This window comes from Condylura cristata, unplaced genomic scaffold, assembly GCF_000260355.1.
Source record: "Condylura cristata isolate star-nosed mole 26May11 unplaced genomic scaffold, ConCri1.0 scaffold00034, whole genome shotgun sequence".
Classification (NCBI taxonomy): Eukaryota; Metazoa; Chordata; class Mammalia; order Eulipotyphla; family Talpidae; genus Condylura; species Condylura cristata.
The window spans coordinates 5,483,984-5,509,162 of record NW_004567135.1 but is presented as its reverse complement, the minus strand read 5'-3'; the positions used below and the strand labels follow the sequence as shown (position 1 = coordinate 5,509,162).

The following is a 25,179-nucleotide window of genomic DNA, read 5'->3' as shown; positions in this document are numbered from 1 at the left end:
ACATCCTGCGGGAAGACGGACTGGGTCAGCCCTCTGGGCCACACCCTCCCCATACCTGCAGCACCTTGCCGAGGTCCACAGGGAAAGACAGCCTGGGGCCCAGACGGCCTCCTCGCAGGGACCAGCGGAAGAGGTAGGCTGGACCGCTGCTCCCAGGACCAACAGGCTGGATTTTAAGTGTGACCCTCCTCACTCATTCCGAGCTACCCCCGGGATCTGCCCTACTCCACCTCAGGATCCTCCTTACTGTAGTAACATCGTTGACCCCACCTGGGCCAGAGCCCTGGCCCCAAGTGCCAGCCTGCAAGAACCCATTCTTCCGAAATCGACAAGTAAGGCGATAACAGAAATACCTAGACAGAACCTCGATGCCACCATCCGCATCTTGGCAGACACGTGTTTACAGACAGGTCAAAACTTGAAGGGGCCGGAGCCTCAAGGGGTGGGCTCAGGTGGTGCCCTGATGGCTCAGAAAGCACAGGACCAGCAGCCTTTCGGAGGGGCCCGCTGCCCTCCCGCCACGGAGCTCCCTGTGGCCCCTGGTGGCAGCCCGAGGGCAGGCCACAGACCTCCCGCCTCTGCAAACCAGAAGGCGCCCTCACCTGCACTCCTCGCCCTCCAGGAGGGTCCTGTAGGTGGCGATCTCCATGTCCAGCGCCAGCTTGACGCTCATCAGCTCCTGGTAGTCGCGCAGCAGCTTGGCCAGGTCCTCCTTGCCCTGCTGCAGGGCGGCCTTGAGCTCCTGCACCTTGGTGTTGGCATCCTTGAGGGCCATCTCCCCGCGGTGCTCGGCTTCAGCAATGGCTGTCTGCACGTTGGCATTCTGCAGGGTGGAGGGGCAGGAGCCCCACTCAGGTTCAAGGGGCATTCACGGGGGCTCGCCTGTGTGCTCACCCTGGGGCCCACGTGGGGTCACCCCCACATGGGGCACATAGGGGAACTGCCGTCCGCAGAGGGAAAGCCCCACCTGCCCAGTCCCCACGCATCGAGGGTGACGAGCAGCGTCACTGCAGCGCCCAGGACTACCCCCGCCAGGGAGAAGCCAGACTCTCCCTGCATCTCTTTTCTCTAATGGCAAGAACCTGAGTGTCTTCAGAAGCCTCCCTCCTCCAGGAAGCCTTTTTAAGCTATCAGAGAAGCGTTCTCTCCGCCCTAGCCCTTCTAGATGTGGGTGGCCTTGGCCAGCCTCCCAATTTGATCTTCGCACAGCCTGCTTCTTCGCCCAGCCTCCTCATCATCTCTGTCCTCAGTGCTTGGGGCTGACACCATCCTTCCACAGGCGGCCTGTGTCCAGCCCGAGTTACAGGGTCACCCGGCAGCCCACAGTCTCAGGCATACGCTCTTCCTCCTCCAGCCCACCTGCTTCTTGACGCTCTCGATCTCAGCGCGCAGCCTCTGGATCAGCCTGTTGAGCTCCGCGATCTCATTCTTGGTACTCTTCAGGTCATCTCCATGCCTGCCGGCCGTGTTCTCCAGCTCCCCCAGCTGTGTCCAGGAGAAAGCACACCTTCAGACGCCCACAGGGGCCTTGTGGTCGCCTAGTCCAGACCCTTTATGCCCCAGATGGAAACACTGAAACAGAGACTGACGACCTGCATGAGGAGGGCACTGCCCTCCACGAGACGAGAGGCGCCCCGGGCCGCTGAGAGCCCCCACAGCCACGTGTGCTAGGGCGACAGACGGGGACCCCCAGGGCAGGCTCTCACGTCACCGCAGGTCAGGACAGTGAGCCACCTGCGCCAGCCAGAGGTGGGGACCGAGACGAGGGACACAGAGCTCCCCGCGTCTGTCGTCTGCCTCTGCCCGGCTCCCGTCCGCCTCCCACTTCCTTCCCTTTCTGTCTGGGACAGTGATGGACTGAAAGGCACACTATGACAGGCACCAGCCTTGTGGGGGGGGGGGGAAATGTCCCCAGCAGTAAAGGACAGGCAGGAGAGGGGTCTAGCCTGAGGCCTCCCCACCCTGGCGCCCGCAGCCTGGGCGTGGTGGGGCCAGGACTCCAAGGACTCTAGCTGCTGCTTCTGCAGGGTGCATCTACCTCTGTCTCGGCCACCTCCAGCAGCAGCCCGCCCGGCCCCTCCCAACCTCCGCCAAAGTATCTCCTGGGGCAAAGTCACGGGAAGAGAAGCCTTGACTAGGAAGGGAAATATCAGTTCATAAGACCAGGCCGCAGGGCGGCGAGGGAATGGCCATCCTGGCGCGGAGAGAATGACCGGGAGTTGGGCAGGCCTCCTGGAAGGGAGGGAGGAGACACCCCCGAGCTACGGGTGGCCACACCCACCTTGGACTGGTATAGTGCCTCGGCCTCGGCCTTGCTCCTCTGGGCAATGGCCTCGTACTGGGCCTGGACCTCGGCGATGATGCTGTCCAGGTCCAGGAAGCGGTTGTTGTCCATGGACAGGACCACGGATGTGTCGCTGGCGTCTGACTGCACCTGGGACATCTCCTGCAGCACAAGCAGACACCACCTTGAGCACACCACAGCCGTGGGCCAGCAGCTCAGGAGGGGGCTCGAGACTGGCCCGGGCGCGCATCCCGAGGACAGCACCCCCAGACGCCTCTCCTCCAGGAGAGGCCAGGCAGGCACTCCCCGGCCCCGCGAGCTGACTTACTGCATTGTAGAGGGCCTTGAGGAAGTTGATCTCGTCTGACACGCTCTCCACCTTGGCCTCCAGTTCCACCTTGCTCATGTAGGCGGCATCGACGTCCTGGGGGAGAGCTCGGTCGCTGTGGGCTCTGACCGGGGGCTCTGCCCCGTCCCAGCCACAGACAGGAGGGCCCGGAGGACGGGCCCAGGGGGCCTGTCCCTCAGGGGCTCCCCTGGGGGGCAGTGGGGCCTATCCAGGCACAGACTGACAGGCCTTGATGTTGCTAACTGGCTACTGTGCCGGCTGGGCCGGCTGAAGGAGCTGTGAGGCAAAAAGAGAAGATGGCCGGAGCCAGAAGGAGGATCTGGGAGCCCCAAGGAGAGTCGGGTTCGCAGCACTCGAGGCGCCCCCAAGCAGCTCCTACAATGCACGCCTGGAAAACGATGCCCACTTTGTCACAGCTCAAGGCCTCACCAGAGTCCGAAGCCTGCGTGCCGTCAGACACAACACCACACGGTGTGCTGTGAGGCGAGGGCTGAGGAGCCCTGCCCCCTCCTCCCCACCCAGCCGGCTCGGGGGGGCTCCCTCCGTGGCCCTCACCCTCCCACATGGCCAAAAAGAGACTCTCAAGTTAGCAGGACCCAACGTCTAGTCTACCTCCCTCCACCTTCAGCCCTTTTTGTTCAGGGCCGGGGGTGGGGGGGAGACTCCTCACCTTCTTCAGGACCACAAAGTCATTCTCTGCAGCTGTGCGCTTGTTGATCTCTTCTTCGTACCTGTGAGGAAAGACTCTTTGATCTGCCTGTTCTGGAATGTGCCTGCGGCCCAGAGCTCTTCCCACATGTAACTCCAGTGCCCTGCCTGGCCAGTTTCGCTCAAGGCCTTCTGCACGCAGGGGATCCCTAGCTCCTTCAGCAGGCTCTAGTTGAGGACTTACTGTATGCCACATGCCCCTCAAGGGAGCTGACGAGGACTGGACCCTGGGCGAGGAGCCCCCTCCCGGTGGGCTCTATTCTGGTTAATCCTGGAAGCCTTCCTGGAGAAAGCAGGTTTGGTTTTTTGTTTGTTGAACTATGGATGTGACCACAGGTAGATGGCTGCCAGGGATTTGGGGAGGTGCCTGGTCCCCCCTGAGCACAGCAAACACGGGGCTCTCATAGTTACTTCAACAGGGTCACTAAAAACGTAGCAGGCCGAGTGCCTGGGTTACGCTGTATTAACTCATTCGCCCTTCTACAGCCTCAGGCACCCACACTGTCCCTGTTATGTTGTGGAGGAGACCGAAGCACAGAGAAGCAAAGGAACTCGCCCATTATCCAGGATGAGAAAAGGGGTCACCAAGATCCTCAGCCCCCAGAGCCTGTGCTCCTAGCTGTGAAACACATCCCTTCTCCCTCAGAAGCCTGTTGACAGGAAAAATAAAACTCCTATTTGCAAGACAACTTGAAGGGCCTCTAACCCACGGAGGCTAGAGCGTCATCTGAACCTGGAAAGTTCCTGGATGAGCTTCAAGCATCTTGGAACCCTCAAAATCACGGACTGCATTCATTATTCATTAAAAGCCCAAGCGCGTCAGGCCCAGCTGAGCCGTGCGCCTCTGTGCTAAAGGCTGAGCACGGGCGGTCAGGGCGAGAGGGGTGAAGCCCCGATGCCCACAGGCAGGTGTCACAGAGCGGGGAGCCCGGCCCCCCGCCCGCCCCCCGCCCCCTCCCCCCACAGCCAGGCCCGGGACACTCACTTCTTCTTGAAGTCCTCCACCATGTCCTCCATGTTCCTCAGCTCGTACTGCAGCTTGTCCTTCTCGCTCTGCAGCCCGGACAGGAAGCTGTTGAGGCTGCTGATGTAGTTCTCAAAGAAAGGGTCCAGGTTGAGGGTGGGGGTCTTCGGGGCAGCGTCCTGCTCTTGCAGGAGGCTCCACTTAGTCTCCAGAACCTTGTTCTGTTGCTCCAGGAACCGCACCTGCCACCCAGTGAGAAAAGAGGATCAAAGACCCGCTGGGGCCAGCAGTGCAGGGGGGCCCATGACCGCCCCCCCAAAAGTGAAGCCCCCCGGGCTCTCCCCATGGCCCGGCAGCCCTGCCTTTGCCTGCTGCGATGGCCAGGAGGACGCCGTGTGGACAGCAGGGTGGGGGGAGAGTGGGGAAGCAGAGCTCTCTGCGCAGATCAGGAAACGGAGGCCCAGAGACAAAACCAAGCCCACGCCAGTTACGAGAGCGAACTGAACCGAGGCCTCCTGACACTCAGGACCTCTGGCCATGTATTGTGTCCTTTATCTGCCCATTCTTCAATCATGTGTCCTCAACAAACAGCAGGAAAGTCCAACAGCCTACAGCAGACGCGCTCCAGGGCTTACAGTGACTCGTGACCCAGCGCTAAAGTAGGCAACAGAGAGAACCCCAGAAACAGGGCCCGGCCGCCCTGAGGCCAGCGTGGCTGCCACCCTGGCTAAAGGCAGGGCTGAGCTCTGTCCAGCGGAATCACTGGGTAAAGCTGTCTCAAACTTCCATTTGCTGTAACATGTCTGGACACAAGTCCAAGGCCAGCTGTTTGAGCAGGTAAAGCAAACGAGATGTGCGTCAGGCCTTCTGCTGGACATTCCGGACCCCCAACGCCGGCAACCCCCCTTAAAGCATGACGAGAGCTGCTGATGAGAAGCCCTAAGACACTGGACCCCACCTTCTGCTGGAGGGGCAGAATTTCCCTAGCAATTTACTTGACGTTCGAGAGCTTTGCCCCCCCCCCAAAAAAAAGGTCTACTTTGCCCAGGCCACCATGTGCGGTGATACCCCACCAAGAGTCGCCACAAACCCTTTCTCCCAGGCCTCTGCTGCCTGCACACGTCTCTCGAGAGCAGAGTGTCTCCCTGAGCCCTCCAGTCACACCTGCCACGGCGCCTCGCCCGGGCTACCAGGGCCCCGGCCTCTCTGTCAAGCACCTCTTCACATGCTTGGAAATGTTCAACATTCACACTCTCAAGTTCTATGAGAACCACCCCTCACCCTGCCCCCCCCCAGAGCGCTCTGCACCCCTTTCCTTAAGCTGAAGGCAGATCAGCCCATCTCGCAGATACAAATTCAGCCCTGGTAGAGTCAGTCGCTCTCACAGAGGTACAGCTCCCAGTTGTTCTGGGTAGAGGAGGAATCCTGGGTAAGCTGGCAGAGGGCAACAGTGAGGGGCGTCAAGATGGCAGCGGTCTCCACCGAGCCTCTGATGAGCCACCGTGGGGGGCAGGTGAAGGGGCATTGTCCTCTCCAGTGGGACAGTCCTCTTCACCGCCTGCTGCTGTCGAGCAGGCCTGTCCTGGAACTATAAGGCGAACCCACGAGGCCTTCCTCAGATCACAAGGAGAGCGGGAAGAAGAGACCAGCCCACTCGGTCCAGCTTTGCCTAATTTCCAGCTGTCCTGAGACAGGCCCACCTTGTCGATGAAGCAGGCGAACTTGTTGTTGAGGGTCTTGATCTGCTCACGCTCCTGGGTCTTTACTTGTCCGATCTGGGGGTCGATCTCCACGTTGATGGGCTGCAGGAGGCTCTGGTTGACCGTCACTTCATGGATTCCCCCAGGGAAGCCACCTGGACCGCCGGGCCCACCAAAACCACCGTGGCCACCAAATCCACCAGAGCCACCAAATCCACTTCCTCCAAAGCCCCCAGCTCCGCCACCGAAGCCCCCAGCTCCTCCTCCAAAGCCTCCAGATCCTCCACCATAGCCCCCTGACCCTCCGAAGCCCCCTGATCCTCCAAAGCCCCCACTTCTTCCACCGAAGCTCCCACACATTCCTCTCCCGCCCCCTCCAAACCCGCAGGCGCTCCCAAACCCGCCGGGTCGGAAGCTGCCCCCGGCCACGCTGCTGGAGATCTTCTTATTCCCCCCAAGGTTCTGCAGACTCCTGCTGCCGAAATTTCCTCCCATCATGGCGCAGGCAGAAGCCATGCTCCCGCTGCTGCCCCCAGAGCGGGAGGTCTTGGAGGAGCTGATCCGGCCCTGGCCGGACACCACGGCCGAGCCACCGCTGAAGCCGTGGCGGCGGCTGCTGCTGGACTGCTGGCCATAGCTGGCCTGGCGACTCATGGTGCGCAGCAAGGTATTCCAAGGCGGCGAGCTAGAAGCTGGACAAACTCGAGAGCCTCTGTGGTTCCGGGCCAGAGAGGGCCCTTATATAGGGCCAGGGAGCTTGGCTGGCGGATGCAGCCAGCCGCTAATTGAGGTATTAACAGCTTTGCTTTGCCTGGCAGCAAGAGGTCGAGTCCAAAACTCGCAACACACCTTGGTAATCACCCCAAATTTCTAAGTGGCTTTGTTTTCCCAGGGTTACTCACCCGAAATCAGCTTAAGTCGGGAGAGGGGCCATTCCACAGGACTGGACACAGCCCCTAATCCCCAAGAGATTCAGGCTGCTGTCCCAGCAGTGACAGGTCAGCATTTTTCTACCGCTGCTGCATCCTCACAGCCACTCGGCCAACCCATCCAGGAGAAAAGTCAGAGTTGGGGGGGGGGCGGGAGGTGGAGGCACTGTCTGGGGGATCTCATCACCCTGGGAGAGACCCCGGCAGGGGGCTGGGGCCTCAAGGAAGAGCTGCAGTGAGGGAGTAAAGAAGGGCCACTTGGGGAACAGAGGTGCGAGGGGCTGAGAAGGAAGACCGTGCAGAGCACTGCGGGAAGGCAGCTGGCAGCCAGGGACCTGGGAGCGGGAGGTGCAGGAAGGCCAGCCTGGGCGAGGACAGGAGGCCCGACCCCGGCCAGACATCCAGCCCTCACACGGCCCCACTAGGAAAACGAACCCGGGTCTCCACGGCCCCTTCCCTCCGCTGCCCTGAGACACGCCACCCGCCGGCCCGGAGAGTAGCGGGTCTTCTCCTGGCTCCGCCCTCGTGAACCGGGAGGTGAGGGTCGGAACCCCCACAGTGGCCGGCCAGCACCCACACTGGCCTCGGGCCACACGCGCGAAGGGCCCAAGGCACTAGTTGCCTGAGGTCTCTTTGCTTCTGTCCGTGTGGTGCCTCTTAGAGGGCTAATCGCGGCCAAGCACATCAAGATCTCGGAGTAGATGAGTTTCCTAAGATTCTTCACATTGATCTTTTTCCACATTAGAACTAGACAAGTTTCTGGCTTCATTTGACTCAAGATTCCAAATTCTCAGGACAGCAGCCTCGCTCCCCCTCCGCTCTTACTTAGCGGGCTCGCGTCTCTAAGTCTTTCTTAGGGCACGCTGATGTCTAACATCCCTATGTTTACACCAGCCCCACTTAATGTCATGTCCCTTATCACCAATCACGTATTTTAATTAAAAAGAAAATGCTGGCTCTTCCTGAGTCTGTTGAGCGAATGAAGGAAGAGATAAGTCTCTCTGATTGTCAAGTGTGGTATGTCAGTCACTTTCAAATCCTGGCCTCCAATTCCTTCAGCCCCAAGCCTGACTGCTGAGCAAGAGGTAGGGGCATAGTTCTTTTGTTTGTTTTTTTAAAGATTTATTTATTTATGCACGCAGAGCTGGGGTACAGGCCAGAGGTGCATGGGGTAAGAGGCTTCACCCAAGACAGTGGAGAGCAGAGCAGGCCGAGTGATGAAGTCCACTGCTGAGAGGAGCAGCGGGCGGGTCTGCCACGCCATGTGGGTCACCTCCGGGGCGGGGACCGAACTCATGCTGAAGTGGCTGTGGCTTCTTAGTGCTGCGCTTTAACCGGCTGCACAGCCAGGGAGGGCCCAGTTTTTGACCTTATTAAATGGTACCTGACACTCCTGCCCGTGAAGCCCACAGTGCTTGCCAGAAAATGAGTCTCTGCAGAAGGTAGCCCCCCTTAAAACGGGTCCTTCCCCCCCTTCCAACCTGACCACCCCCCTCCTCAGACGCTGGCCCCGGGGACACTCGTCCTCACATGCCGCCTCTGTCCATTTTCACCCTGGCTCCTGGGCACAGGTACCCTAAACCCGAAGGGCTGGGAGGTGGGTGTCCTGCAAGTTAACTGGGTGGGGTGCAGTTTGTGTCAGCGGGGTTCCCCAACTGCAGTCCTGCCCAGGCACACGCGCTCTGGGCAAGTGGCTGGGAGACCGCGGCCCACAGAGGTTCCAGCTCCCACCACCCCACGAGTTCCCGGCGCTGGGTCCCAGGCTCCACATGCAGAGAGGAGGCTGGCGAGACGCGCAGCCCCGTCACAGCTTCCCGCCCAGCACAGGGAGCCCCCTGATGCCCTTTGTGCCCCCAGCGTGGCATCACCCTCCTGTCCCTAAAACCTAGGTGCTGGCCCATCCCCAGGCTCTGATTCTCGCCCAGAGCATCCTGCTGGCCTGAGAGACCAACACCTGGCCACTGGGTCCAGGCAGGGGCTGAGAACGGGGCGGGGTCCTGCCCCGACTCAGTGCCCCCAGTTTTCTGTTGCCTCAGTATCCTCAGCACACGGAGGGCTCTAGATTAGAGCAGGGGTTCACGTAGGAGGTGGGGAGGGGGAGGGCCCCAGGGCAGCGTCCTAGCCCTGTGTCTCAGCGTGCTGACACGGATGAGGCAGGGGAGACTCCACCCGGGAAATGGACGGAGGCTGGGTTGGGGGCCAGAGGCTCAGACACAGCACACGAAGCTGCCCTGGCTGCTGCCAGGTGAGGTGGGGCCTGGCTCAAAGTCCGTTCGTGTTTTGGGGTCCTGCTGTCACACCCCGCCGTGAACGCTGCACCTGCCTCCAGAGAGACCCTGCGAGCTGGTCGGGGAATGCCCTCACCGCCTTCCGCCCCTGTTGGCTTCTCTCAGATCGTCGCCATGAAAAGGAAATGCTACGGGACAATTAACGATGGGTTTCCGCCCTTTGATGGGTGCCAGTGACCTTGCCTAGTTTGAATCTGCTGAGAAGTCAGTTTGCCTTTCAAACATCAGAACAAATTCCACAGAAATTGGGGTGGAAATTTGGGACTCTAATGAGGGCCCATCCCAAATCCCTCCTTCCTGGCAATGCCCACTGCTAATCCCCTCCAGCTGCGACTATAAAGCTGCTCTCCTGCTTCCTCCTAGGAGGGAAGAGAGAGGTGGTGGCCAGGAGTCCCACCACTGGCACGGGCACAGCTGGGGCTTTCCTGGAGCTGAGGGCACAGGGCCCAGGAGAAACACGGGGCTTCTCTGAGGAAACAGGGCCCTTGCCGGGGAGCCGGGGACACAGCGGCCCTGGCTTCTCGTGAAACAGGTCACTCAGAGGCTTGGGGCCAAGGACAGTCTTGGCGACCACCGGCACGGCAGTGGGGTGATGGTGTCAGCTCAGGGACAGCAGGTGGGTGAGTGGCGCCACGGGAGAACTCTGCAGAGACGCACTGGTTGAGGACACTGGGTCAGCAGGTCTTGGCGAAGAGGGGGGGCGGGGGGCGTGGCGGGGCGGAGAAGGACTCGGCTCCACTCTGCAGTCGGAAGAGCCCCGCCGCGTAAGCAGCCGCTGGCTATACCTGGTGAACTGTGGGCCCCGTCCAGGAACCGGCCGCAGGGCTTCTGGAGCTTGGGAAAGACAGTCTTGGGCCCAGCAGCTGCAGCGTCAACCTGCCTCGTCCCTGGGAGACCCACCCAGCCCCGGAGGCCGCAGAGCGTGCCAGGCAGGCTCAGAAAGAAGCAGGTGGCCTGGTTCGGGCCTCCCTGCAGCTGAGCTCAGGCCTCCAAATTAGAGCTGACAGCCCTCGGGTGGCTGCTGGGCAGAGTCGGGGGTCAGCTGAGGGACCTGCAGCATTCACCGTGGGGTGTGACAGCAGCGGAGATGCAGGTCAGGGGCGCCGCCGGGGCGCAGCTCTCAGGAACACTTCCCAGGCCTCCTCTCAGCGGCCCTGTAGGAACAGGCATTCAGCTCCACTCACACGAGGGGAAAACTGGGCTCGGGAGTGAAATGACTTCCAGGGGCCCTGCAGACGGCACAGCCAGAACCCCCGTTCGGATCAGGCCTGCCTGGAGCCCATGCTTGCAATGCACACGTGGACTCCGGCCTCTGGGAAGGTCCCTGGGTGGCATCCGTGTCTGCGTCTGCCCGCAGCCCAGTTCACGGTACAAGCCCTGGTCAGTGCCGCTGTGTTTGGGAAGCGACGCGTGAACGGGGAGGAGGGAGAAGCACACCAGCAGGGCCCGCCTCGTCCCAGCACAGTCCCCAGGAGGGCTTTGCCTCACTCCCCAGCAAGGGGAGTCTGGCTGCACTAGCCTTCCTGGCGAGGGCCACTCACGGTACCTGTCAGAGGCCATGGCATGCCCCATGCTGGGCAGACCCGCCCCGCCGCCCCCTCCCTCCCTCCCGTGCATCCATGGCCAGCCACTGCTTCCTGACTCCTCTGCGCTGGGCACGGCCTTGTCCTCTCTGGCTGGCTCTCCTTCTACCCTCCTGACTTAAACCTCTCCCCTGTCTCCCCCCGCCCAAACTGACTCACCAATTAGGGAATCGAGACCAGCCCAGCCTGTTGAGTTCTTGGCTGTCCTGGGGATACCCATGGCCCCGTAAGTCAAATGAGGGCGTCTTTCATTCCTCAACCAGCATGGAAGCCCTTGGAGGCCAGGCCCATACCCGGGGCAGCCTCCCACTGGCCCCAGTACTCAGCCAGCCTTGTCCAGCTTGGGAAGTTCTTGGTTCCAAAAATAGCCAAGCCACAACCTCAAATACAGGTGCCCACATTTAATCGTCTGTGACATTTGCAGAGTGTCTTTGACTCTTTACAGCCCTTTCACTTATCGGACCTGACACAAATGGGCAAGCATACCACACACAGACACATACCCCAGTGACTCACAGACAAATACGTTCATACAACCCAACCCCCACGTGGGAATGACTGCGAGGGTCGACCAGGAACGAGGAGGGGAGACCGAGGCGCTGCCCCGCCTGCTGATGCCCCTGCCTTCTGCCAAGAGGCATGCAAACCTGAGCAGAGAGTGAGGTGGGTGATGGCATGGGGTGCCCTGGTGGTGGGAAGGCCATGAAAATGAGTGTAGAGGCTTAAACCCAGGACCCCCAGAGCAGAGACAACAATGGAAACCTACTTGACCTCAATAAACTGAATTTGAAATCAATAAAAAATAACTGGGGCCCTCCCTGGTGGCGCAGAGGGTTAAAGCACAGCACTAAGCTAAAGGCACTTCAGCATGAGTTCGATCCCCGCCTGCCCCGGAGGTGACCACATGGTGTGGCAGACCTCTCCTGACCCGCCCACTACTCCCCTGTTCTGCTCCCCACTCTGTCTCTGGTGACTCCTCTCACCACCCCTGCACCTCTGGCCTGTACCCCAGTTCTGTATGCACAAATAAATAAATCTTTAAAAAAAGAAAGATAATTGACTGCTTAAATTAAAACCCGTGTCCATCAGGGTGAAATCTGACCCTGGAGACAATCTCCAGGCTGTGTTCAGAGGGCAAAAGCAGTCCTCTAAAGAGCTTGCCCTGGAAGGAAGCCTCCCGGGAGCATCTTGAGTGATTTCCTCAGACTGAAGAACATGAAGGGCTGCAGCTCGCCTTCCTGGGTTGCCTTCAGTCAGCCGCTTGCTCAGTTAAGGATGATGAACATGTCCTGACAGAGAGGCTGCAGTGAGGCAAGGGGACCGAGGAGGGAGAGTGCAGAAGGGGTAAGCCCAGCCATGCTCCCTGTGCCCACCTGTGCCCCCATTGCTGCATGTTCCCAGAGGGATGCCAATCTTAGTGCAAGGCCCTGACAGCTCTGATGGTGGTGCTGATGGTGATGGTGGTGGTGATGGTGGTAATTATGGTGGTGATGGTGATGGTGGTGATGGTTGTGATTATGGTCGTGATGCTGATGGTGGTGATGGTGATGATGATGGTGGTGGTGGTGGTGGTGGTGGTGGTGGTGGTAATGGTGGTGCTGATGACAGCAGAGACTTGTCACGCTGATCACCTGAGTGCTTGCTCACATTTCTCTATCATGCCCAGCCCTCCCAGAGGCCGGAGACTCTGTGAGGTCTGTGTCACTGTGAGCCAGTTCTCAGAGGGTGCCTGACTATCCCAAAGAACAGTGTAGGAAGCTGGGCTGGGGCTGACTAAGTGAAGGAAGATGTTGAGTCCAGCCCCTCTCAGATGTTCATCTCCTCTGCCTCAGTCAGTGCCTTGACTTTGCACTCTGAGCATCTCCTCATTTGGGACCTTGACCTCAGTGGTGACGCCATCCAGGTCCACATTCCAGGTGTCCTTGGACAGGATGACAGATGTGTCCTTGGGTTATGACTGGAGCTGGTTGTGATCCTGCAGACATAAAGCCAGTCCCCTCACATCCAAGTAGTGCTCCCCACTGCAAACCCCCCAAAATTAGCCTTCTAGTGGTGCCATTTGAAAATGATGCAAGATACAGGCAAAAATCTCTGTCATCAGGCTGATGAAAGAAAAGGCTTTTGTACACCAGGCCACTGACCACACATTCACGGGCTTCTTTGTCCAGTGGGTTTGGGTGGAGGGGGGAGAGGGTGGGAAATGTTATCAATAGGTGCTAGCAATCACAGATGTGGGGGGACACAGAAAAGAGGGGAGAACAAAGAAAGAGAGGTTAAGACATCTGATAGATGGCAAGTTTTTACAAAAATGACAACCCCGGAATCTGATAAGAGATGTAGAAGAAAGAGAGGATTGAAAAAAAGGACAGAACTTGGGAGTATCAGACCTTGAAACCGTATCAGAAGGAAGCAAGGCCTTGTGGTTTCAGAGGTCTTCTAGAAGGTGATCCTGTCTGTCGGACTCTCCATTTTGATCTTCTACCATGTTGTAGGAAAACCACTAGAGTGGTAAAGATGTAGGGGAGAATTGTGTCCCATGTCCAGAGAGCAGTGAGACAGGGTGTGGCATTTACTAAGCAGGGCTTAGGGTGATCTTCAGAAGGAGGAAGACTCTGGGAGGGAACCAAGGGAGCCTTTGCAATCTAATCTCCCGTGGCCATTAATGGGCGGCGAGAGAACATGGGTTACCAGCAACCAGACCCTCTGGCAGAGGGCCAAGAGATAAAAGAAGCAGATGCCACTGTGATCATTGCACTACTCTATTTTTATTTGTTTGAGATTTTCCATAATAAAAAGTTTTTAATGAGCTCTTCCAATCCCATTTTTCTCTTTTACAAATAAGCTTTTTTGCTTTACTTAAAGAGAAGTTTCAGTGCAGCCCAGAGAAAACATCTTTGTGTATAGTTCAAAATACACAGCTCAAACATCTAAGAGGGCTGAGGCTAGTCAGAGTACCAACTAAGTTGCACACAGGACTAGAACCCAAAAATAATTTGAGTTTGGAGCTTGAGCCAAATCTAACCAGAGAGATTTAACAGAGATGAATGTAATTTAAAACCCTACATGTATATTCAAACAAAGCAGCTGTACATGTCCGCCTAGGGAGATATGGTGGCACAATGTCTTCTACGTAAAGGCTTGACCAGCTCAGGGTGAAACTCACCTGCAAGGTCAGATGCATGAAAAGAAGCCGCTTGTCCGCCCCTTTTCTGGGCTAGCCAAGCCTCACTTTGAGGGTCGGGTTGGGTTCCAGATCCAAAGGGTATCTGTGGGGAGCAAGGAGAAGATAGATAAGGAGGCCCTAGGTCAACAGGGGGTCATGTTATTGTGTTTGCCTTCTTCAGGTTTCAGAAAGCGTGATGGTACTAGGCCCTTTTATTGAGTGCTTATCTTGTTCTACGAGCTGTGCCAAGCTTTCACTTGCTTTGTAAGATATAATCAGTGCATCCGTCAACAGGCACTATAGTTTACATTTTCTGCCCAATGTTATGTAACATACAAGCCATATATGACACAGTCCTTTTAAAGACTTTATACTCAAGGGGGTCCCTCTAGCAAGATGGTGACAGAGTGAGAACTGATGCAAAAACCCGAGGGGGAAATGATTGCCAGCATCCATAATAGGAGAATTTGTCCACCTGAAAGGGGGTAGGGAAAAGTCTAAATGAACTTTGTTTAAAGTGCTAACAATGGAGGGCCCTCCCTGGTGGTGCAACACGTTAAAGTGCAGCTCTATGAAGTTATCGTCAGCCACTGCAGCACAAGTTCGATCCCAGCAGCCCTCTCCTGACCCGTCCGCTGCTCCCCTCAGCAGTGTGTTTCAGTCGATCTTCCTGTTCTGCTCCCCACTCTGTCTCTGGGGAATCCTCTCACCACCCCCCCCACACACACACACACATCTTCCCTGTGCCCCAGTTCTTATATGCATAAATAGATAAATCTTTTTTTCTAATTGTTAAGTAAAGTGATAACAACGGGCGGTTCAACCCACAGAGGAAAGAGAGGCTGCCATAGAGAAGCCCCTTCACCTTCTGACTTGGGCACACAGAACATCGGGATCCCAAGACCCAGCAGGGCACAGATAGTGGTGCACAGCAGGCACCACATAAGGGGTGAGGGAGGGATTGTGCAGGTGTGATGAAGGATGTTGAGATGAAGAAATGGCACCAGTTTCCCCAGGTGGCCACAGAAGAAATATGTAAAAATAGATCAGAAACACAAACCATTTTAAAAGGCAAAATAAAAAGGGGATGAGTTGATCAGGTTTTACCTGAAAGTAGGTTTTGCAGAGGGAGGAAGGAAAGACCCACATAAGTTGCTGGATTCTACCAGTGGGAATACCTCTGGCTTAAAGTTTATACTTTTTCTTTTCCTGGTACCTTTTGAAATAATCATCCTGCTCTACTTTTATGTTTTCTTTATATTGCCACTTTCAGTTTCACTAGAATTTGTTGAAGGTTGGGGGAAACTGAGACTTTATAATCTAGCTGTGAATCAATTTGCATAAATATAGTACTATGTGTCTATGAATATCTTTCATTTTCTAAAGTACTTTTTATATTTATTATTTCTTTTTGAACTTGAGACATCCCTGAGAAGCAGATATTGTTTATTAGCACATGAATGAATGATAACACCTAACATTTGTTACCTTCTACTCCTCTGTGAATGCCCATTGGCAAAGTTGCTTAGCATGAGCTTAGCCTCAATCCAGAGAAGACTTTTTGATTTTATTTCTACATCACTCTCTTTCTAATAATAATAAGGGAGTTACACTAAAAATAGCAATCCAATTTTTTTAAAGGAATCATGGATTAAATCATCTGGGAAAAAGATTTCTCCAGCAATTGAAGCAAAGACGAAGACCTGCTAAATCATATGAGGTTTATTATTTTTCATAAAGACTTCAAGAGAAATATTTTTTTAATCTTAGTTTTAAAGGGAAGTGGGGAAAACATGGACCTGGCCTTTTTTGTTTTTCTGTTGAGATATAAATTACATATACTGACACATAAATGGCAAATATTATGTTTCAGATGTGCAATACAATGATTTGATTTGTATGTGTTGCAAAATAATTGCTACACAACTCTTGTTAACATCTGATATAGTTAGAAAATATTTTTTGGTGAGAAGAAATTTTAAAATCCACTCCATCATTAACTTTCAAATGTACAGTATGGTATTACTAACTACCGCCACTATGCTGTACATTACATCTCCAAACTTATTTTATACCTGGAAGTTTATGTCTTTTAACTCCCTTCACCCATTTTCCCTCTTTTCAAGTGGAGCTTAGAACCAAAGTTTACTTAATCTTAGGAATCTGTAAACAAATGCAAGTAATCATAACTAAAGTAGGTAATCAGAGAAACTGAGTTTGGAAGGAGAAATGATGAGTGTCAGGCTCTTGAAATAGAGTTCTCTCCCCCCCCCCCCCGTGGCTGCGTCGCATTTCAGCACCAAGGACAGAGCACAGTCTCCACCATCAGCCCAGACACACCCACTCTCCTCCACATCTATCGCAGCAAACAAAACTACACACGTGTCATTCGCATGTGCTCTGGAGCCTCACAGCCTTTGTTCAAACACTGGTGACACCAACTGCTAACTTTGGCACAGGGTAAATTACCTTCCTGTGCCACCTTTTCCTCCTTTGTTAAATGGGGGTGAGCATACCCACCTCTATGGAGAGCAAACGAGTTATACATGAAATTCTCAGAGTAACCCCTGGGAAGGCAGTAACACCTAACTAAAAAATTTTTTCAAGTATTGATTTTTCCAGAACCTCAAGCTCTCAGGACGGGGAAGGGAAAGGGAGAATGGTTCTGTAGAAGGCGCTCAGGAAGTTGACCTCACTGGTTAGACTCTCCATTTGGACTTCACTTTGCTCATGCAGGAAGCATTTGCATCCTGAAAATAAGGGACAACGAACCAGGTTTCTTAGCTTCAACATTATTCTCATTATTTGCCATCACATTTCATAATACTGATACCATGCTTGTATGGAGGTAGCAGCAAAAATCATGCACAGCAGACATACCTGGCAGCAGAGATTTACCAACAAAGCTCAGTGCTAGAAAGATAATTATCAACTTTTATAGCATGCATGATTATAATGGTGCTTGTCAATCATCAAAAATGAATAATGCAAAGTTCAACTGGTGAACCACTTGAGAGATTATCTTAACTACAGACAGAAAACCACTTCCCACGGGACTGGTGCTGTCCTGCACACTGGCCATCAACATCAGGACAACATCTGGAAAAGCTGCTTCAGAAAAGACATGGCTCCTCACCGCTTTCCTTCTGTTCCGTCTGCTTCCTGCTCAGCCCACACCCCTCCGTCCACCCCCCTTCAGCCTCTGATTGCTTGTTAAACTCATCCTCATAGGAAGACATGTCATGGGTATGAGCCCACATGCCAGGGAAGCCGCTTATCCCAGGAGGTGGTGGCCAAATTGGGGCAGAGCTGCTGGTGAATATTCCCTGGACATGGCCAGGCAAAAGCCAGTTGGGTGGCCTGGACAATAAGGGTGGTGGGGCCTTTAGGAGGACACTGGCACCCCTTTTCTGGCACTCTAGAAATAGAAAGGGGACTCATGTGATGAGTTGATCTCATACCCCCTGTTGTCCCTGAACATCATATTCGTCTCTAGAGTCTCCTGAGCTGGGAAATCACCCTCACCAGCATGAGCCAAGGCCTCTGGTCATTCCCAAAGCTGCCTTCCCTTGTAGCTGTCCCCAACACCCCAGGCTGCTCACTCCTCCATCTGTATCCCGGATGTATATCCTGCCCCCCACATCAGCCCAGTACAGGGCTACTTCCTGCCCTGGCCTCCCTCACCACACAGGATCAACAACTCTCTAATTGGTTCTCACCTTGGCAGTAAGTTGGGATCACCTGGGGTTCTGTGAAAGCTATCAATTCCTGGCTCCTGTGCCTAGAAATTCTGATTTAGTGAGTCATGAGCTTAATCTGGACACTTGAGTATCTACAGCACCCGAAGTGAGTGTTACAGAGGTTGCTGTTATCAACTTTTTAAAAAGAGCTATTTATGTATGCATTTTTATCATTTAAGATTTATGTATGTAACTGGGGGCGTGGAGCGGTGAGAGGATTCTAGTGAACAGCAAATGAGCCCATTGTTATTAGATGTTGGCATACTGGGATGTCTGCCTCAGCCTGAACGGGGCCCCTCTGTGCCCACACTGTGCTAGACACACCATCATCCTGCAGCCTACAGGTTTGGTAGCCATGAGAGCAATTTCCCAGCTGGAAATCCCACGCACCTCCTCACCTGCAGCATGATCACCGCAGCACCACACCTTGGCAGCCATCTTCCCAGGCACCTCCATCATTCGTTTCCTTCTGTTGCTCTCCACGAGCACCTGCAGCTTGCCCACTCCCCACCCGGGGGCCCCGCTTGCTCAGCAGCGCATCCCGGCAGGCTGGGGTGATGTAGCGGAGCCCTCCAAAAGAGCTCAGCACTGGCCTGGGGGGTGGCCATCTCCTCTGGCAGGAGACTCTGGGTCTCTAGCACCTTGAGCTGATGCTGCAGGAGCCACACCTGTGGCTCGGTCAGAGGCGCGGTCTCGGCTGCCCAATCTCAGTTTGTGAGCAGGAATGCCACCCCGCCCGGATCTGCGTGCTCCAGGCAGGCCCCTTCCCCACCACAGGTGTTCCACTCGTCCATGGCGGACGCAAACGTGACGCTGAGGTTCTCCACCTGCTCCTTCTTGAATCTTCACTTCCCTGGTCTGAAAGTTGATCCCCATATTCAGGGGCTTCAGAAGACTGGTTGGTGGTTACCTTCTGGGTGCTGAGGGATAAGCCCCATGAGCTCACAAAGCCCCTGGCCCCCCCGCAAGCCCCTCCAAAGCCACGAGGCCCCCTCCAGCACTGAGGGCCCCCTCCCGCAGTGGCCTCTCACACCCCTTCCCCCTGCACAGGCTCCCCACAAAGGCACCTCAGTATCCCCATGCTGAGCCCCCAAACTGGCACTCCGGCCACGGTGAGCAAGACCTCTGGCTCCCCCCAAGACTATAGGGCCTCCTGCTCCCAAAGCCCCCGCCCCCGTCACGACACATCCGTGACCCCGAAGCCTGTCTGGGGCCTGTAGGACTGACATGGTCTGGCCAGGCGCCGTGTGGCACAGAAGCGCCAGAGCTCTTGGGGGCTCACGGCAGTCTGCTGGGGGGCCAGCTCACTGTTTTTTCTGGATGCAGGGAGATGTTCTGGTTCAAAAGGCTTCTGAGAAAGCAAGCCAGTCTGCCACAGAGAGGAGTGAGCCTTTTCTAGGTCCCAGGGAATTTGGTTCATTAACTGGGTGACTTTGTAGCTTTCATTCCCTGGATAAAACTAACCCCCCACCATCACCACCACCGATTTCTTATGCTGTGATTTCAGCCTCCATTTCAGGCTTTCCTGTACTTAGCCTTATGTAGGCTTTGTAGAATTTGTGCAAGAACAAACTCCCGCGAGAAAGGAGCTTGGTTCGTGCCTGTCATAGCCTCGAGCCCCGCTTCTCAGCAGCCAGCAGGTTCAAGTACATAACCCTGTGGCTCTTTCGTTCCCCAAAGCTCGAGTGTTCCCTGGTGTCACTCTGCTGACTGACTCCCAGAACGAACAAGGTTCACACAGAACCTGGGAGGAGTTTGGGAAGAGCAAGTGAAAAGTTGGGTTCCTCCAGATTGAGACACCTGCAAGTCTTACTCGCTGCATGTCCATGCAGCCCCCCAGATGGTCCACTCCTGGACCAGCAGCAAAATCTGCACGTCTGCTGAGGAGCAGAGGGGTGAATATTGGGGCAGAATGTTCCAGGCATTTAAAAAGACCTAAATGAGTGGACCAGCCACTAAAGTGAGCTTTAGCACTCACCATTGGGGTGGCCAGGAGTGGCCCGAACATCCCCTCATTGTTCTGTAATTCTGCAGGTAGTTCTACCTTTCCTGTCAACTCACGGCCCCAGTGGCCCCCATTCACCTACCTGATTCCCGCACCTTGTCTCTTCCCCTATGAAACCCCCATGGGCTCTGCTGCCTGTATTCCCTTCCTTCTTCTCCCCTGAACAAGGGCCCCAGCCCTGCCCGCCATACCACAGGCACCAGGAGGACAGGGTCCCATCTATTCATTCCCCCAGAATCCCTGTCACCCAGTACAGCATTGACCCATTGTGGTCTCACAGGTTTTGTAGGGAGAATGTCTGTCCACCTTCTCATGCTCTGGCACGGCCCCTCTGGGTGGGTACCAATAACTACCTCCATCATCACGCTGGACACTCTTCCCATCACATCATCTCTTACCCTAAGCTCAGGTTGGAGTGTTGAAAGACAGATTGTCTAAACCTACAGCCGTTAGGGGGTGGCTTCCCTCTCTGCTAAAGACACCACGTGTGCCAAAGCCCATCTTAAGTGTACAGGAAATGCAGATCATGCCTGGGTGGGAGAAAAGACTGATGATTAGAAGGCCTTGACCCACGCCACCCCCCCACTCCATCCTCTCACACCTTCTTAGCCCTCTCACGCCAACGTGCGTGCCTGTCTTGGCGTCTCCAGGGGCCTAGGGGAGGGGCTGCAAATTGTCATCAAACTAAACAAAATAGTCCTTTCATCAAGAACTCCATATTAAAAACTTGTCCACATTGTACAAGAATACCGCAAAGTATTCGTAAGACTGGAGAAAGAGGAAGTCATCTCCACCACTTCTCTAAGTATCCATTGGTATAATCTTTCTTGACCACGGTTGACTGTATAAAACCATTTGCCAGTCTCAGTGGCTGAGCAATTTCACACCTAGGGAAGTTATCTTAAAGGAATGCCGAGGACACATTCCGAGACATGTGTTCACAGCAGCAACAGCTGACTAGGGTGGGGAGAGCAGGAATAGTAGATTTCAAAATGTGCCACATCCACCAAGAGGAATATTGTGCAGTCATTAAGAATGACGCCCTCGCCATGGTGACGCTGTGTGCGGCGGGGCGGGGCTCCCGGACGCAGGTAATGGGGCGCAAGTGCCAACCCAGCCCCAGGCTGCTGGGAGGCTGCGGGACAGCTCAGCAGGGCAGCATGGGCAAGGGGCAAGTACAGGTGGTCGTGGAGGAAGAGAGCCTCGCGCTTTCCGTATCTTCTGCCTCTGAAGCCGAATTTGATGCCGTGATTGGATCTATCGAGGACATTATCATGGTTACCGAGTTCCAGGTACTGCAGAGAAATTTCATGGACAGATATTACCAAGAATTTGAAGACACGGAAGAGAATAAATTCAGCTACATGCCAATTTTTCATGAGTACCTTTCTCTAGTTGAAAGGTATATCGAGGAACAGCTGCTGAGGCGGATTCCCGGATTCAACATGGCGGCCTTCACAACTACGTTAAGGTACCGGAAAGATGAAGTGACTGATGACATATTCGACATGTTACTCACATTTACGGACTTTCTGGCATTTAAGGAGATGTTTCTGGACTACAAAGCAGAAAAAGAAGGCCGAGGACTGGACTTAAGCACTGGTTTAGTGGTGACTGCGTTGTGCAAATCATCTTCTATGCCAAGTTCCCAGTAGAGCCCCGGCGAGAGCCCCCGCCTCCAGGCTGCGGTGCCTTCTGGACACCTTGAGCCCAGTAGGTCAGGAGAGACTTCTGCTTGTGATGATGGAAGGCTGTGTCTTAGAAACACTGTTCTGTAACTCTTGTGAATGCTAGGTCGTAACAAAATGGTCGAAAAGCTAAGTCATCTGACCTTCCTAAAAAGCACTTTCTTCCACTCAGTAGCCCCCGGTGCTCCTGCCAAGAAGACACTTTCTTCTGAGAGTCACACCGCTCTGGGGCAAGACTGCATCAAGCATTCCACCTGGAGAGCCCCTCCCCCCAGCACACATGTCCCCTGTCCCCTGAGCAACGCCATTACAAACTCCCTGTGTCAAATACCACAGCCAGACTGCGTCTCTGTGTGCTCACGGCAATGTTGCTTGGGTAAATTCCAGTCTTTCTAACTCTGGCTTATTTGTGTAGGGTTTTGACTACTTGGGAGTGCCAAAACACTGCCTCCTCTAGTCATCAAAGCTCAGGATTCCCAGTCTCCCATAGACTTAGAAATGCCCCCTTGTCTCCAGCCCTTAGCCTGGCCTCTGCCATGGAGCCCCAATGTCCTAGGATGGTCCTGGGGTTTGGTCTTTCTGTCACTTTGACTCTCCTCCATGTTTCCCAAGCTCTTTCCTTCCCCAGCCTGCTCCAGGCTTCCTCTCCAACATGGTTTGATGGACCCCCTCTCCCAAGCCCAAGTATCCTTCCATCTCTCTGCCTCCTGCAGTAGACCCTCCACCATCTCTCCTCACAGAAGGGTTCTGGGTCCCATCATCAATCTTCAGCTCCATCCTGTCTTAGAGAGTGACCTAGAATCTTACTGTCAGGTGGAGGGCAGGCAGTCCTTCTCTCCGTATTTGCTCTAGTCATTCTTTCAAGTGGCCAGCAAACTTTCACGAGTCCTCTGCACACTGCACAACCCTGAGGTAGCTCTCCCCACATGGAGCAGGTGGATAAAGAGACTGAAGCAGCAGCATTTGGGTCTAGCTAGAAGCTGGCTTTATCCATGACAGTCAGACTCTTCCCAGTAATTCAAGCAACACATGGACCAGGATGCTGCTCTAGAGATTCTTGCCATTTCTTGTAATGTGTCTAAAAGGCCAGTTCTGTTCTGCTGCCAGCCTGTTCTGCTTCCAAAATACCCAAACTGTACATAGCTTTAGTGAGAGAGTAGGACTGCCTTTCACCGTTAAGCCTTGAAAAAATGAGCAAGAATTTATTGAATTCTCAGCTGTAGAAACTTCAAAATGTCTCTTCCACAGCTATCATCCAAACAGCAGAAACAACTAGTGTCGGGGAGGATGCAAAGAAAGCAGAAACCTCACACACAGTTGGGAATGTAAATTGGTGCAACCATTCATGCTTTACTGTATGAAGATTCCTCAAAATAGGAACAATAAAAATATCACATGACCCCACTGCTGGGTAGTTGTCTGAAGAAGACAAAAACACTAATCCAAAGAGATGCATGTACCCCGGTGTTTGTCGCAGCATTATCTACAATAGGCAACAGTTGGAAACAATCTAGCTGCCTGTTGATGGATAAAGATGATGTGGTACATGTTCGCAAAGGAATACTACTCTGCTGATAAAAGGAAAGATGAAACTGCTGTCCGTAGTAACAGAGACTGACCAATGACAGAGATGGATCAAGAGGGTGTTATACTAAGTAAAATAAGTTAGGGAAAGACAAATACCATGGGATTTCATGTGGTAGGTAAAAAAAAAAAAAAAAACAAGTGAACCCACAAAGCATTTCCATTGTAAGAACAAATCATGGTTATCAGAAGGGAAGGGGTGGATAGATGGGACAAGGGGTTCATTGTGTGATGATGGGCAGAAAGTAGACTTTCAGGGTTGAGCAGAACGAAGTGCTGATCTGGAAGACTATATGCCTGAAAAGCATAAAGTTACAAACCAAGGTTACTGCAATAAGAAGTATTTCAAGTCTCTCTAAGCTTGGGGCAGGGCTGCTGTTGGTAGAGCAGATGGCAAAAGCTTCATGCCCTCTTGAGCTCAGAACTCTGGCGGCCATGTCCTGGCCCTCTCCTTGAGCCATCACTTAGAAGTACAGATGCCTCCTTATTCGTCCAGCTCTAATGACTCCTGAGAAGGCGCATTATCCACCGTGATTTATGAGCCAGAATCTGACCATGCTCAAGGGTGTGCAGCTGGGTGGGTTTGGGGGTGTGGAGCAGGAAAGATGACAATTCTTAATCGTCATCTGCATCGAAGCCCTCAGTTTCCCCCAGCAGCTGCCCTGGCCCCCAGGTGCAGAGTTACGCTTTCTGGTGAAATTCGGATAGAGGAGAAGGTCCTGCATCTTCCACATTCCTAACTCTACATCACCTGGAAGGAGCTTCGCCAGGGATGGCGCCCACCCTCACCATCCTGGTTTGCTTGGAGTGAAGACTGTGCATGTATTCGTCCCCACTCTCTTAGGGCCTGGCTGCTTTCTACCGGGAGGGGACTGACAACCACCATCACCCCCACCACCCCCAGAAGCCCTGACAGAAGCCTTTGCTGCCTCAGCCCGCCTGGGCAAGCTGGCCTGTGTCCAAGGTCCTGTGAACAGGAAACCGACTCGACCCAGCTCTGCGTTCGCCCGGAAGCCACCTCCTCCAGTACCTGCCTGGTTAAGCCCGGGGGGAGCTCTGTTTTGCCACATTTGTCATAACTGGCAAAAGACCCAGGCCTTTGTAGTATTTTTTAACTGGAGCAGCACCTGGCAGAGAAAGGAGGGTTTTGACCCCTCCGACTGCAGGAACTGTATGTGTGGGAAGAGAGTTTGCTCTGGCTGACGTGGGATACAGCCAAGGCACCAAAGACCCAGTGGAATCTCTTCCCTCGATGAGCTGCAGAAGCCTTTTCTGCTAAGCCTGGACCCTGGAGGCCTGCTCCAGGAGGCTGGATGGAACAAGCTGAAGTAAGGAAGGTCCCACTCAAACATCATCAATATTCTCGGACAGACCTATGACAAAAAGCCAAACAATGGATAAAGGAAAAGCCAAGACTGTCCAGTGTCCTCCTGAGCTCCTGGAAGACCACCCCCCTCCCCAGCACCCCACCGCCTTGGCCCTCTGACTCCTTGAGTGAAAGCCAAACACCAGCATGTGAGATACAAGCAATTTATTGAAGAAGTGTAATAGTCATCACCAGAGGATCCATAGCTCGGGGAGTGAAGAAGGCAGGCAAGTCAGGAGATGGCACCCACCTGTGGGGCAGGAATCCCGGCGACCGCCAGGCCAGAGTCCTCCCCCGCCCACACTGGGCCCCCCACGGCCTCCTCAGGGCTCAGACCTAGAGGTGCCAGCTTCAGACCATCACTCCTAGTGAGAGAGCTGGCCCAGAGTGGGAACAGCTCGAGCTGGGCTGCCACGCTGGTGGGTGCCACGCTGGTGGGGTGGCAGCATTCTGTCCAGAGTCGGCGGCCATGGCCGGGGCTCACCCAGGGGCAGCAGCGGCCGGACTTGCAGCTGGAGGTCCCTGACTCAAGAAGGGGCTTGCAGTGGAGAAGCTCCTTCTCCAGGGAACTTGAAGGAAAGCAAGTGGAGGTGTGTTGAGGCCAGGGAGAGCGGAAGCAGCCGAAGGGGAAGCAGGAGGGCTGGAGATGTGGCCCCAGGGCATCACTTGAAGCCGTGCTGGCTCGAGCTGGTGGTCTGGGAGAAGCGGATACTGCTGCTGCCGCTGGACGACTTGTAGCCACTGCTACCGGAGGAATGCACGCCCCCGGAGCTGGAGCCCGCTCCGCTGGGCACGCAGCCGCTGCCGCCGACGCCGCCTCTGCTGCCG

At 54.7% G+C, this 25,179-nt stretch overlaps 2 protein-coding genes and 1 pseudogene across 2 annotated transcripts in view; 1 reads left to right on the top strand and 2 right to left on the bottom strand.

Moving 5' to 3' along the window:
• Nucleotides 1-598: 598 nt before the first annotated feature.
• LOC101621760 (keratin, type II cytoskeletal 3) lies at nt 599-6,667 on the bottom strand. Its single transcript, XM_012732507.1, has 7 exons — nt 6,006-6,667; nt 4,327-4,547; nt 3,304-3,364; nt 2,613-2,708; nt 2,282-2,446; nt 1,360-1,485; nt 599-823 (listed from the first exon to the last, which is right to left on the bottom strand). The coding sequence occupies exons 1-7, from the start codon at nt 6,657-6,659 to the stop codon at nt 599-601; spliced, it is 1,548 nt and encodes a 515-aa protein (XP_012587961.1). The 5' UTR covers nt 6,660-6,667.
• A 14,095-nt stretch (nt 6,668-20,762) lies between these two features.
• Nucleotides 20,763-21,368, top strand: LOC101621527 (annotated as a pseudogene).
• Nucleotides 21,369-25,013: 3,645 nt separating this feature from the next.
• Nucleotides 25,014-25,179, bottom strand: part of LOC101621289 (keratin, type II cytoskeletal 3) — a 7,895-nt gene continuing 7,729 nt past the window's right edge. The window contains exon 10 of the mRNA XM_012732303.1: nt 25,014-25,168. Coding sequence (XP_012587757.1) covers nt 25,014-25,168 — 155 coding nt within the window. The remainder of the gene's footprint in view (nt 25,169-25,179) is intronic.